At 32.8% G+C, this 15,381-nt stretch overlaps 1 protein-coding gene across 2 annotated transcripts in view; it reads left to right on the top strand.

Annotated features, from left to right (window-relative positions):
- Window positions 1-15,381, top strand: part of LOC129946906 (uncharacterized) — a 108,029-nt gene that overhangs the window by 77,765 nt on the left and 14,883 nt on the right. For both annotated transcript variants that reach the window (XM_056057282.1, XM_056057283.1), the window contains one exon: window positions 6,496-6,588. In XM_056057282.1, coding sequence (XP_055913257.1) covers window positions 6,496-6,588 — 93 coding nt within the window. The remainder of the gene's footprint in view (window positions 1-6,495; window positions 6,589-15,381) is intronic.

The raw sequence follows: 15,381 nt of genomic DNA, 5'->3' as shown, positions 1-15,381 counted from the left end.
GAAGATTAAGTATTGAGCAACAGATGTTTGAATAACGATATGTTGATTGATGTGATCCAAATTTTTTTGTTGTTTATTTCAAGAACTGAACAGATTTTAATGGGATGAGAAAAAAATATTATGAACTCAAACAAACAGAACTAACAGTGACTTGAAGAAATCGTAGGGGATGATATATTTACAATGATTTTGATGAAAAGAGGTTTACAAAATTAAAAAGAATACGTGTTTATACATTAAAAAAAGGAAAACACTTTCAATATTGTTTTATCAAGTTACATAGACTTAGGGCTGATAGTTTAGTCGACTTTTAACTAAATTTTCAATGGTTCTGCTTCAATGGAGCTAGTTAATCGGCATTGATAATTAATTTAAGTTTAATTCACTTAATTAAAGTTTTAAACAAAGGTTTTCTTTAAAAACATTTTTGGTTCACATTTGAAAAAAAAAATCATAAATATAGACCCATCGCCATCTTCTATTTGATATCTAAAGTAATGGGTGTCGGCGAGACCAAGTTCTCTTGCGTCACTAACCACCATCAATTTGTAGCAGAAGTTCGGTCTTCCTAGTCATCTCGAACCTGGGGGCTGGGACTCAGAGATTTTCTTTGCTGGAGCCCCTTGTTGTCCATGAAAGAGCCAGAGTAGTCAGGGTGAGAACGTCACACGAGAACATCTTAATACACTGAGAGACCTCCTCCAAAACACACTTAATATGCTCATTAGATGGGCTGATCACTGCGCACTTAGTATTAGTCCTCAAAAAACAGACCTCATCCTTTTTACACGGAAATACAAGATCCCAGTAATTGTACCTCCTTCAGTAAAAAGTGTCCCACTCATTTTTACCAATGAAGCCAAATATCTTAGTCTGATATTGGACAAAAAATTAAGTTGGAAATCTAATATTCAGGAAAGAGTAAAGAAAGCTACAGTAGCTCTTTTCCTTTGCAAGAAAGCCATATGAAACAAATGAGGTCTTCAACCTACTAACCTATTGGCCTCTGCATAAGCGGTGTATTGAGAACCACACCCTCACCAGTCTTAGAACCTCTCCACCATCTGATACCCCCCGACATCTTCAGCAAACAAGTGGCAGCGAGTACAGCTATAAGACTCAACGCCTCATCTCAATGGACCAACAACAATGTGGGACACTCCATCATTTTGAACCTCTTTGGGTCTATACCAAAGTACATAGACTACACTATTCCTAAACCCCAATTTGAAAAAAAAAACTTTTGGGTATCCATTCCATCCAGAGATGAATGGGAAGACAAAACTCCTGGATGACAAAAGCATTCATTTTTATACAGATGGATCCGAGACATATGAGGGAGTTGGTAGTGGGTGTGTATGTGTACTCAAAAAAGCTTAATCTAAACATCTCATTCTGCCTCCCTAATCATTGTAGCAAATTTCAAGAGCAAATTTTAGCGATCAAAGATGTTCTCTCCTGTCTAAGAGAAAACGTGATATCAACTTCTGATATCCACATGTTCTCTGACAGTCATGCGGCTATTAAATCTCTTGGCGGTGTCTTAACCAAACCTCAAACGGCCCTCGATTGTAGATCGTCTCTTTAGGAGATTGCGGAGCAATTAAACATTCACCTCTGTTGGGTGCCGGTCCACAGAGACATCACAGGAAATTGTAGATCCGATGAACTCGCTAAAAATGAAAGATAGGTATACCGATAGCTAAATGTAAACTTCTGCTAAAAGAAACCGCTTTTACGATAACAAACTCTAGGTGTCACAATTTACCAACATGTGAGGCCACAAAGTCATATGGCCTTCACTTGACCTAATGCGCTCTAAAGACTTGTTATCTCAAAGCAGACTTCATAGTTGCTCCTTAATAGGTGTCCTTACGGGACACTGTCTTATAGGCAGACACGCAATACGACTTGGTGAAGCCTCAAATGACTTCTACAGGAGCTGTATGGACGAGGAAGAAGAGGCAATAGTCTCTCACCTTCTTCTCACTTAGACGCAAACTTCATCTGGGAGACTACTGTTTTGATAATCCCAGTGAACTAGCTTAAAAGGATATCAAAAATCTTCTTTAAACTCAAAACGGTTCGACTAGTAAAAAGTAATTCTCTAGATTCATGTGGTGTCACAATGGGCCTTTTCATTTGGCCTAAGTGCGTAGATTCTGAAATCGCAGCTACTTCAACCTAACCTAACCTAGGTGAACTTCTTGATTACTTTGAAGTTACTGCTACCAACATTGACGTTTTGTTCTTGGCAGTAAAAAATTAAGTTTTGTTTATTGACAGCATATTCTATTCCATTTACACATTGCCCCGCTTTTTTTGTAACGTCATGTCGCATAGCAATATCAGATTTTTCGGTATCACAAGCGTAGACATCGCCATTTGCTTCTTAACCAAGCTTTTTAAACGGAATTTATCTTTTTCTGTTATCACAATTTTTCGGACAAAGTGCTCTACAAACTTCGTGAACAGATTTACTTTTTCAAAGTAAAATCCCACAATTTGGAATCGTTGTTCTTACATAAAATAAACAATAAATAAAAAACTCTAAACTAATCAAAATTTTGCTGAACCTTGTTCTTATTTTCTTTTCGAAGTTTTATCTAAAACTTTGAACTAAATCAGAGTTCCAACGCTTGGAAACTTTTTTAAGAAATGATTTGTTTTTAAATAAACCAAGCCTTAGAGACTAAAAATGTATCAAGAATTTGACCATTAGTAAATTTCGTGGTACAAACGTTACTACCATATCGACGTCGTTATATGTCAACGACGCCATTAAAAGTTTTGATAAACCTTTTGATAAAAAACTTTGAAGATCGTAATCACTTCTTTTTTAATGTGAAAAATAGACATTTTTTTTCAGTGAAAAAAAGACCATTAACTCTTATTCTTTGTTAAATAAAATGTTGGTAGTTTCATTCTTCGTTTCGGAAACTCGCCGAAAATCCATATCTTAAGAAACTTATACGCCTTCAATTATTTTACCTATTTCATTTAAAGATTTTCAAAAGATGTTGTTTTCATTATAACACCATCAGTTATGTTTTGTAGGATTTTAAAATTTTAGTATCGTCAATTAATAAAACACTGCATCTCTTTAAGATTTTAAACAGCTTCATATTCAACACCAGACATTAACTTAGGATTAATTTTTCACGTCACTCGCCCACTCGTGTTAACTGTCTTCATTAGAGCTCTTATCTTTTTTAAGAGTTCCCTATTACTTACTTTTTTTTTCTGAAAAAAAAAACTAATACCAAAAAAGGAAATGTAAATACAATTCCACTTATAGATTGCCAGGGCGAAACCGTGGGCATACTCTACGCATCCGAAATCAATAAATATGATAGTAATAGTAAAACGAAATAATGGCGCTTTGCATCTTATTAAGAAAAATTGAAAACAAAACTATATCTCGCCTACACAGGATATAATCTCAAAATATTCATCATTTGAAAGAGAAGAATAAAATCATCACACATAGTAAATATTACCAAATTAAGTTTTTTTAACCATGCCAACAAATCCATAATCATTATCAACAAATTAAATACCTTTTTTTCTGAAAGTCATCAATTTCTTTGTAGTACGTGGTCATTTACCTTCCGGCGACCGATGAGCGTTTTGTTGTTGTGATTTTAACTTTCAGAAAAAAAACTATCAACAGCAATAAGATAGGCGACATCATGTCACAATATTTCTATGAATGGCGTGGCGTATTGTGCGTGAGTGACACACGTTTTTCCTGTACAAATGTCATGTCCAGGTACATATAACCCATGTAGGCACAACCCGCAAAACTAATAAAACATCCTACAGATTGTGTTTACCATATCTCGAGATATGTTCAACTTATATGATGTTTGTAGGACTTTGTAGAGTCGGTGGATGTGTTTGATGAATGATTTTAATCGTTTATGCAAATATTTGATTGAGCCGAGAGTGTGACATTTGATATGTACATATTTCCATTTGTTTCTTATATGAATTGATGCTAATAAGTTCATAATAACGTGTTTTGTTTTTCTATAACACGTGATGTTTTGGAAGAAATTAAAATTCTCGAAAATTTACTAACTCTGTTTAGATAAGACAATCTTATGGTGGCAAAGACGTGGAAGTATGATTTTCCAATAAGAGGTTTTATTTAAAATATTGAACAGAAACGAGTATTTTCTTAAGAAAAAGTAAATGTTTAATTAATTGTAAAGCAAAAAATAAGCCATAAGCAAATAACAGCCACTTGTTAACTATGGCTACGAAAAGATTGTTTTTTCTATTCTGTCCATCAAATAACTTACTTTCAGCCACACTCAAGTTCATAGACGAGTTTTATTAAGTTTCGCTATCATATAACCCATCATCAGTACCGGTTAAAAGTAGCTTTTCTTTTCTGCTTAAAGTCTTTTCATTTTTGATTTAAAGACCATAGAATAGGTGAAAGGTTTTTTATTTGTAGTTTTTAATTTATTTTATCTCTGTCCCAGATGGTCATATCTCATATCTAATACCTCATAATAGCACGCAAGCATAGGGTTTTAATTTCATTCGTTTGGCACATGGCCAGGCCAGGTTATATCCCATCAGAAAGTAAGATGATATTTTTTTTTTGGTATAATTCTCAATTTGTCTCTAAACGATGCCGAACCCCTTAACCACACCTGACTCGCAGATACGTATATTTTTTGTACTTCCTAAAAGAATTAAAGAAAGCAACAACAAAAAATTACCACCATTGTGGTCAAGTTTTTTAATTTTCCTTTGCGTTAAAATATGAATATATTTTTTCACTTCTGAAATGCAAAACATGTTGTTGAAGTGTGAGGAGCTGATTTTTTTTTGTGACACTTTGAACCTCTATTTTGTGTGTGTTTTTGACTAAGATGGTCAAGCATAGCAAATTACTTAAACTTTATGTTCTATGCTTGAACTAGTTTCTGCACGTGAATAGAATGAAAATTGCCATACGTTCCTATTTTCTTCTTTTTTATTTCTCTCTCTTGCCCCCAAATCGTTGTGAATTCCAAGAATATCTTCCAATTATTTTACATTCGCTTGCTTACTGCTTCAATCTAACTCGTGAAAAAATAGTTCAACAATACGAATGAACTAATTATAAGAATTGTTGTATATTAACAAATAAATCACAGATTGGTAAAAAAAAGAAAAAACAACAAACTAAAATCAAGTTTTTAGCACAGCTCTTTTGTTTCATTCATTTGCAATGAGTTTATTTTTTGTATTTCTTTTACTTTTTCTTCATGCAATTTTTGTTTTTTTTTTGTTTCCTATTTTTTGTTGTTGCTGTTTTTTGTTGGTGATCTGAAAACTGGCAACATGGTTAATTTTATCTAGTTTCATGCACCAATCTCCCTTTAAAATATAGAAACAAATTTAACACGAATAACACAAAGAGTCTGTTTCTGTTTCTTTTTCTATGACAAGCTTCAAGCTGGCACACATGAAAAAAGAAAAAAACTTAACCAAAAAACCCTATTCACATGTAAACCTAACTATCTAACTATAACCAAACTTTCAAATCTACCTAGCAGCTATATACATAAAATAAAGCTAAAGCCTAAAGCTGGTATATACATATAGTGTAGGTAGTTATGTATCTCAAAGATGAAAGAAAACAGATACGAAATTTTAAATCTAACGCCAAACCAAACATCCTCTACCTTACCTACATCTTTCCAGCAGCAACTTCGAGTCTCTGAGACCAAAAATATAAAAAGCAAAAGACAGCAAAAAAAAAAACCGTGGAGCTTGACCCGAACACAATACTCGTACCTCTTTCTATACCTCACTACCTATGTAAGGCTTGTCTTCAAGTCGTCGTCGTTTATATACCTTCGCAACAACCAAAGTCACATCGTCTATAAGACAAGAAAAGAAGTAAAATATAGAAAGGAAGTGAATAAACAACTTTTGATGGGGAAAACGTTTGAGGGGTAAAACTTAACACACGACCCAAGTGGTCGAAAAGAATAATGCCCACGAGAGGAAATTGCCATACGAGATAAAATTACGTTTCCCCAATCCCCCATCTTTGAAAGACCGACATAGGTATAACTCCAAGACAAGATTCCATTTTGAATTTGGAACCGAAACACACACATTTTGCTCCAACTTCCAACTCCAGCAATATAGCAGCAGCAGCAGCAGCAGCGCCAACGTAGCGAGTACAGTCATTATACAGAGTGTAGCTTTTTCCTTAAGAAACCCAACCATATCTTGAATGTAAGCGACTTGGCTTGAAAGCAAACAGGTTTTTCGGTTTAACAATTCTTCACAAAACTCACTCATTGCTAAGGCGTAGCCTACATGGTGTACATTACCTATACTTTTCCATTTAGCCCTCTAATACTACCATAATATGAATTTTTTATCTGTGTATATTCAATTGGATTTCTCTTTAAAAACTTTAAGACTTCAAGTTTCAAATTTCTGGCTTTAAATGTTGGTGTTTTCTTTTTTTCGTTTTAGGTTTTGTGGCACTTGGATGCTTTTAGAAGATCATTCAGACAATTGAATCAGCACGTATGCAGTGGGCAAGATTGTATATTTTGTGCTTTAAAGGTAAGTGGATTGTGTTTCTATACATTTTACACGTATGTGGAATCTATTTGATGCCAAAAAGTATGCAATCATACCTTGAAAACTGAGGCAAAATTAGTCACTCACAAAGACAGAAGGAAATCAATGAATATAATCGTAGGCGTTGCAGTGGAAGTACAAATCTTTGTGGATTTTAGTGGAAAGATACATTCCACAAAAGCAAGATTGTGGAACATATTCGAATGATTATGTGTGAAATATGAATCGCCTAAAAGTTGGTAAGAGGTGATTCGTAACGAATATAGGACTTCACGAAAGATTCATGGTTTTCCTAAGAAACTAAGCAAAAGTAGTTCATCAAAGAAGTCGCCTGAAAAGCTTTGAAGAACTTTGCAAAATTGGAACATATTCGTTTGTATCAATGTATTTTGTGGAGCACACATTTAGTGCTTCTCTATAATGAGTACTTCCGCTGAATGCTAACTTAAAAAGAGTCTTGACATAAATATGTAACATTTTATGCCTGATTTATTTTATGTTTGATATATATTTGAAAAAAATAAATAAAACAAAAGAAAGGGAGTCTCATCCCTATTTTCGGAGATATATAGTTCGATAATTATCTAAGGCCTAACTCTAAATAAATTCCATCAGAATGGTTTTGTTAGCCCTGGATTTTTAAACCATCACAAATAACAGTTTAAAGTGTTCATATAACAACTTCAATTGAAATGTGCTTCATCCGGCATAACTACAGAACATTGCTACAGAATATCGGCCCATTGCTTTTCTTCCGTTTCTTTCAAAGAAGTTCTAAAAGACTAACCTTGTTTTCGTCCAAATCACAGCTACAAATCGGCCTTACTTTTCGTAACTGATGATATAAGAATCGCAATGGACAATGATTATATGACACTGATATCGCTTTTAGACTTTTTAAAGTCCAAAATGAATAGTCCAAAAACAAAAATCTTTGCTTAAATACTCTCAACAGCTCTTCTGATCTATTGCAAAACCTTGGATTTTTCGGTCCTTAATCCCTCAAAGTTTGAAGGCGAAGTCATAGACCATTTCAGTACTGCCAGAAATGTAGGGATAATTTTCAATCGTACCCTTACATGGAACGACCACCTTAATAGTGCCATTGGAAAAGTATATGGTAGTCTTCGTGCTCTTCAGTTCACTCGAAGTTACATCCCTACTAAAGCTAAATTGCTACTTGCCAAAAATTAAATGCCGCAAATTAAATGTTGCATATAATAACATTACCCGCTACATTTATAATCTGCGACGATATGACCACATATCGAATTTTGCACAACGTGTATCTGGCTGTAGTCTTGACAGTTTACTAAACTTCCGAATCGGTGAGCTACTTTTTCTAACATTTCCGTGCGTCAATCAAAGCAGGCTTGTAGCTATAGACATGAGCCTTTAGTTGCGTTAAATCGCAATTCATAGTGAGCCAATTGACGGATCCTAAACGTAAAATGTTTAGTTCGCCGAAATACCCCTTCAATTGGTCCATTGTTACGGGTGCTGTGTAGCATGTAGTACCGTCTTGTTTAAACCACATATTCTGCAAGAAAAGTTTTCCATTTTCCGCAAAAAAAAGTATGTTATCATCGCACGGTTGCTCTCACTATTCTCAGTCAAATTTTGATTTACATCATTTTTGAGGACATACCACCCAATGATTCTACCGGCCCCTGATCCAACAACAGTGACTTTTCCTGGAAGCATTGGTTGTTCTCGCAGTGCTAATAGCTGCCCTTCATTTAAATACTGCAGTTTTTTTCACGTATTCATTCCACCTGTGAAAACAATTTTTCGTTAAAAAAAAGTTCGATATGAACTTAATTAAAAAAGAACGCATTTTGAAAATATGAAACAAAGATTTTAAACAGTGCCATAAAACAGTAAACATGCGTGATCTGTTAAAACTAAAAAAGAGATTAAAACTCTTTATTTTGATTTTTCTTACCACTTTATTTTTATTTTATATCAATTTATATATAATTCAGTCTTCTATAAAATTGAAGGACACAATATGTCAAAATAAAAAAAAATAATTCATATCTACTAAATACCTCTAAAATATTAAGCCGGACTTAAAGTCCTTCATTTGTCAAATTTTTCAGTTTATGATCATTTTTCTTTCCTTATCTTTCTGCGTCTTATATTTATATTTCGAAAAGGAAATGATTATAAGGTCTATACGAATGTGCAATGTGCATAGGTAAAAGATTTGTCTACGTGAGAATTTTATTAAATCTTTTGTTTAATATTGTAAAACTTTTCATTGTGTACCTACGTGATATACCAACCTCTCTCAATATATATGCACATTATGTCAATAGGTTTGACGATTTCAACAAACTTATAGACACATATGTTACAAATGCGTATATTTCCATTTCCAATAAAACAATAAAATGTTTATTTCCACTTTTCAGTTTTTGAAATTCACAAAAGATTCACTATTAACAAGTTCAAAAGAATTCATTCAAAAATGATGTGTAAATTCCATAATTTTGAATGATACTTTCCTCTCCATATGTGTACCACTCTTCGTCTTATATTTATACCACAAATCATAAAAATAAAAAGAAGAAAAAACCCAACCTTCCAACAATCTTTTCCAAAATCAAACATCAAGTTCAAAATATCGTGTATATCTTTCTACTAAATTTTACCGTGAAACGTGTATTTTCTATTATTCACCTTATTTAAAACTTAGAGATAAGACAGTTAGAAAACCAACGCGCCAAAATAAAAGCACACATGTCGAATTTTTTTAAACGTGAGAACTCACTTACATTGCATCAAGAAAAAATAAAATATCCCAATCGACATGTGTTTCAAAATAAACTCGACCAACAACAAATAAGATTTCCTTAACAATTCTTCACACCCTCACAAAATAGTTTAGTCCTTTTTAAAATTAGAAAAATTCCCACAAATCTTCAATCAAAATATATGGAATTTTTATATAGGTACGTACCCTTACCTACCTTTAAGGAAAAATCGAGTTCTCTACTCAGCTCTTTTGTATGATACCAATGTGTAAAGAAAAAAATGTATGCACTATGACATTTGGAAATTACAAGATGCGGTGCATCTTCAAGTATCATTTAGAGTTGTATACAGAGGTAAAGCCATTTAACATTTTGCCAACACGTACATATAGAAGACACATCTTCAGCTGAGATGACGGAGTACGCAAACGACTCTCTACCTAAAATATGTTTACAATCAGACAGACACAACAAAAAAAGGTGGAATTCGTAAGCAATTGTTATTGTTTATTTTTTTCTGCAAACGAAGAACCATTAACCTCCGACTTAATTATGTAGGTATATGCATGTTTATTCACATTCACGTTAAATGACGTGCCATACCTCTGTCTATCTCTCTGTGCAGATGGTATAATAAACCTTTGACTATGTGGAACATGTTAAAGAGTGAAAGGTCATAATAACTGTTCAGCGAGTTGGAAACTGACCTTCATGCTTATCTTAAATATTATGCAGTTCTTTTTTTTAAGCCCCCTAATTGACTTTCCACGATGGTATCTTAAATTCTAAGAATTTTTCCATATAGTTCAGTAATTTTCTTTTTATCATTAAACAAAAATACCTGTAGATACAAAAATGTCGTAATAATTTCCACCCTAAAAATTCACTTTCATTCCCACGAATGCATTTAGATTGAAATTACTCATAATTTTTATTTAAAGGGTCATAAAATTTGAAGTTTCATTAAAATCCTGTTCATAAACAAAATGAATAAGGTACTCCCTCGATTTATAATACTTTACTCCTGACAAACAAATCAAAATCCAAGACCTTACCCAAGTCCAAAATAAAAGAAAACAAAAGCAACAATCCTAGCATTTCAACGACCGATGACGATCGTAACGACGACGTTTTGAATGGTCTATCGGTGCGCAATCCAAGTTGAAAAAAAAAACAGATTGATTTTGTTTAATCCAACAAAAAGAGGGAACCTCTAAGAAGGGAATTCATTTTTGTTTGTGGTTGCTTTACCCTCTGTTGCCTCCCTATGTGTTTTGTTGTTTTGTTGATGTTTTGTGTGGGAGAATGTTACATTCATATCAATTTTTATTCCTTTTCAACATAATTTTATACTCACTATTTTAATTCAAAAAACATCAGGGGGAATGACACAAAGAACACAAACGTAGGTATGAGAGAATCCAGCGCGGAAAATCGGTGCGAGTCATCATCAACACCACCATCACCACCGCCGCCGACGTCACACCATATACTTGTTATGTCATAAGGAACTAGAGAAAGAAAAACCTCTTTAGGAAAAACTCTTTAAAAAAAGAAAATAAACCGGGTGAAAAAAGTACAGTCTTTAATTTTCCTAAGTTTCCTTGTCGACGAACAACGATGCGATGTTCTTCTATCTCAGCTTGAAGATGCGTCCATTTAGTATACCTCTTTACCTTTAGTTGATGATGGTGATGATGATGAGACGGTTTGATATGGTAGCATGAATTAGTTTTTCTTTTTAAATCTTTTTTTTGTATTCGCTTTTTATAGAACTGTATAATATAATGGTCTGTTAGTGTTATGGGTCAATGTACACCGCAGTTTGGTGTTGTGTTAAGGTAGATGCAGAGACGGATTAAAATGCAAAGATGATGCACAAAGCGATTAGTTTAATTCTCATAAAGTTTTTTTCTTCGTAACTTTAAGAGGATTTTCATTATTGAGCGTAAAATGATCTGTCAGAAAGAAAGGTAATAAAAATATGTAGAAGGTGGCTTGTTTTCTACACAAAAGCATGGGGTTAAGGCAATCACACACTCATGCGGTAATAACCTTCAATTTTAAAGGCTTTACTTTGAATACACTCCGGTCACTGTACTAAATTTTAACATTACACAAGAATCAGCAGTGTTACTTATAAAGAATAATAAATACATCCAAAGTGGTGAAAAACCTCATATTTTCCGTTTCTAAATTTGTTTACAAATCTCTGCAAAATTTTATAACTTTAAATACAAGAACCAAAATTGTTTCTAGTAAAAACAACACATACATAGTTAAAAAGTAGGTGGAAACCACGCCCACGCCCTCTGCGTGCATTATTTGTGTGCCTAAATTAGTTTTAATTTTTACATATGTACAACTGAAATTCGTTATTCTGCAATCCTTTCAAGAACGTATGCCTTAAAAATGTGTGTAGGTGAAAACCACTCCCCCTAACCGAAAACCATAATTTTTTCGTTTTCTATCATTCCTTACACCGTAAGACCTGCCTTTTTTCAAAATTTCAAGATTCTGCGATTTCGAAAAGTGATTTTTTTTAATTAATATTTTTATTAGAAGGTCATACAATTTGACAGATTCGTTTTGTTGAATCTAGGTTTGTTTGTTTGGTGTTTCTTTGACAGTTTAAGTGTTTTTTTCTGGTTGAAAAAATCTATAGCTTGAACTGTCAAACTCAAAATTGTGTTTCCTTTTCTATTCAAGTGTGTTTACACCTTCAAAGTTGATTTCTTTTATTGTTCTTAGTTTTTAGAGTATGACAAACCCCTTGAAGTAAAAAGACCGATCGATATGTATAAATCACTCAGTAAAAATTAAAATATCAATTCCTTAAATTTAAATGTTTAGATACTGCATTTCAATTTGAAGTCACAATTGTTAGACAATGTTTAGAGAAGAATTGTTTTTGAGCGTGTTCAGATTGTTCTGAAAACCAAGAGTTCAGAGTTCGGGATTAAAAAAGAAAAGTCCCTACTGTCACTATTTAGACGTGTTCAAGTGCCCAATTTAAATAAATAAGGGGATTAATATTTTACCAGTTTGCATAGGATTAAAGTAGAATCATAACTTTATTAGTATTTCGATTTAGGGTTTGCGTAAGTTTGAGAATTTATTTCATTTAATGAGCCTTTAAAAGTTCTGCTTGAAATTAAAAGAACAATGCAAATACTAATTATTGGTTTTGTTACACTTTTTTTTATCAAAAAACTGTATCCTGCTATTTGTACACTTTTTCTACCTTTACAAATAAAAAATCAACCTGCCCTCTTCAACTCATCCAAAGTCAACCTGTTTAATGAATTCAAAACAATGAGGTACGAGTAAAAATAAAAAAAATTCTAACCCTTTTTTTTAAATGTGAGCTCCCCTCATTTTACGAGAACATATTTGTTTTTATTTATTTATGTATTTTCGTCAGTTTTCTTTCCAAAATAATAAAACATTGTGAGGTTTCCATAAACGATAATGTTTCACCATTTGCGTATAATTTCACTTTTAAAATTCAAATATAAATTTGGTTGATTCCAAAGTAAATGTAAAAATATACGAGTACCTTTCTGTAATAAAAATGCTTTTGTTTACATGGAAACGACTTGACGCGGCGCGACATATTGTTATTTTTTGTTCTTTATTTGTTTTAATGTTTTACATTAAACAACAAAACAGAAAAGGTTCTAACATATTACCTTTAAGCCGGCATAAGTTGAAGATAAAAGGAATGAAAATTAGAACAGACAGATAATAAAGTTGACATTTTCAATTCTAATCTCATCAAAAAGTTACGTTTTGAAAAAAACCACTCTAAAAAGATTTTGTTTATTTTGCTTACAAACTAATTTATCATTTTGTGTTAAGTCTGTTTTTATTACCATAGTTAAATGAGGCACAATTTACCTATATATGTTTTCAAAAATAAAGTAATTTAGAATTAGGGTAATCAAATGATGTATTTTTAATTTGAAAAAAATTGCCAAATCTAATTGACTGTCGCGTCATACCTCATAATTAATTTTACAATTTACAATTGGAAAATAATGCTGGGTTATAGAAAAGAAAGGTTTTGCTTATTAAGGCTGAAAATTGAGAATTTAGAAACTCTCTTGGCATTTTCATCAGAGAATCTAGAATAAACCAAATTCATTTTTAAGACAAAACTCCTAAGAGTTTGCGAGCGAAGGTTCTAGATTGTTAAAATTAACATTCTTATTTTTCTCGACTTTGATTTTCATATCCTAGTCCTTCAAATGTGAACTACCATTCAGCATATAATATGCTCTCCAATAACACTTTTGAATTTCTTGGACAGAATTTAAAAATATGTTCTATGTTTAACATAATTTTGATAAAGAATATTCGCCTCTTTAGGAATCCTCATCATTTTACTCTTGAACAAATTTTTAGACGTGCTTTTGAGTAGAGTTAGCATTTCTTAGCCGTACTACATGAATGTGAAATTCTTTATTAGACACATTGTGCATCCTTTCCAATTCTGTTTTTAAACATAAAACAATACCTTTTCCAAGGCAAACGTCACCATTACAAATCTTGTATCTGAGACAAAGTGTGACAATATTTTTGATACAAACAAAATTACCCTATTTCAAGGATAACAACAAAGAGTCTAATCTCGATCAGATCTTGTTAAAAATTTGTTTTCAAAACAACCAAACACAAAAAAGTGGTCACGTTTTTCCTTCACCCAAAAGTTGACATTCCAAAAATAAATAAAATACTTTGAAAAGGGTGCGATGCCTTCGTTTCGATTTCAATTTCCCTGAAATTCCATCAAGGTTCCAATAATGATGTTTTGTTATGGAATGTTGGTTCATATACCTATAAAAACGACTACTCTACTCTATGACATAACCATTTTATATCGACACATCGAATTTAACCGAAAGACCTTTTTTTGTGGGTTTAAATGTCTTTTAAGCCGATCTTATACGCGTGACTCACTTTAAGTTTCTGTATATATGTTATCTTTGACTCATCCATCGAACATTTAAAACACTTTGACCATCATAAGGTATTTAGGGTTATATCTCGTTTTGTTAAACATCATAGAGTCATCATCATCAACATCTTCAAGACCTTTTAATTTAAGCATATTTTTCATAAAATCATATACGGTTTTTAAGAAAAAGTGTTAAAATATTAGAGCTACATAAAAAGCTTTATAATGCCTTAAAGAATTTCCGCAATCACTTATGTTTTCTGATGTTCGATTTATTTTGATTCGACATTCAACTTTCATTTTATGGTTAAGAAGAGAAACAAAAAAATACCCCGCAGGCGCATGTTCTTTAAGTTAATGCTTAAACTAAGATTATTTTATAGTAAAGGCTTGAATTAACTAACACTCATACATTTAGCAAACCAATACAAACAAATACCTCAAAACCCCTTTCAAGCAATCCTCGCGCCATTGCATTGCCATTGCAGTAACATAATTTTAGCAAAAGGAATCAAAGAACAAAGAGAGTATCATTTGACACAGAAATATCCGTTCATCAGTTCAAACTTAGAGTTAGCAGTTTTCCCTGTTTTCAAGAAGACGACGAAGAAGAAGTCGTTAAAAAAAAAACTGAAAAACAGAAACCCTATACCCATTATCCCAGAGGTAAACGGGGGTGTACGGAAGATACACACACACAAAAACACACCTGAGCACACCTGAATTATGTTCCAAAGGAAAATTGTTGCCAGCAACCAGCAACCAAGATTCTATGAAACAAAACAAAAACTTGTTTATTGCCCCGTACAGGGGCGGCCAAAGAAGGGGTATTGACCGTGTCACCACATAGGGCTCTGCGTTTCTACAGGGCTCACAATTCATATTAAAAAAGGTTCAAATCATTTTATTCATAGTGTTGTGTCTATTTCCTCCATTCATTATTCTCGATTGAATGAAGGCAATTATTGCAAATGTTAACTGTCAAACATTTATAATTGACATTTATCAATCAATTTCATCAAACGTTATTGTGACTGTCAATATAATTCATTGTTG

This window comes from Eupeodes corollae, chromosome 2 (genome assembly GCF_945859685.1).
Source record: "Eupeodes corollae chromosome 2, idEupCoro1.1, whole genome shotgun sequence".
Lineage (NCBI taxonomy): Eukaryota > Metazoa > Arthropoda > Insecta > Diptera > Syrphidae > Eupeodes > Eupeodes corollae.
The sequence above is the reverse complement of the archived record's forward strand: the minus strand, read 5'-3'. Positions and strand labels throughout refer to the sequence as shown.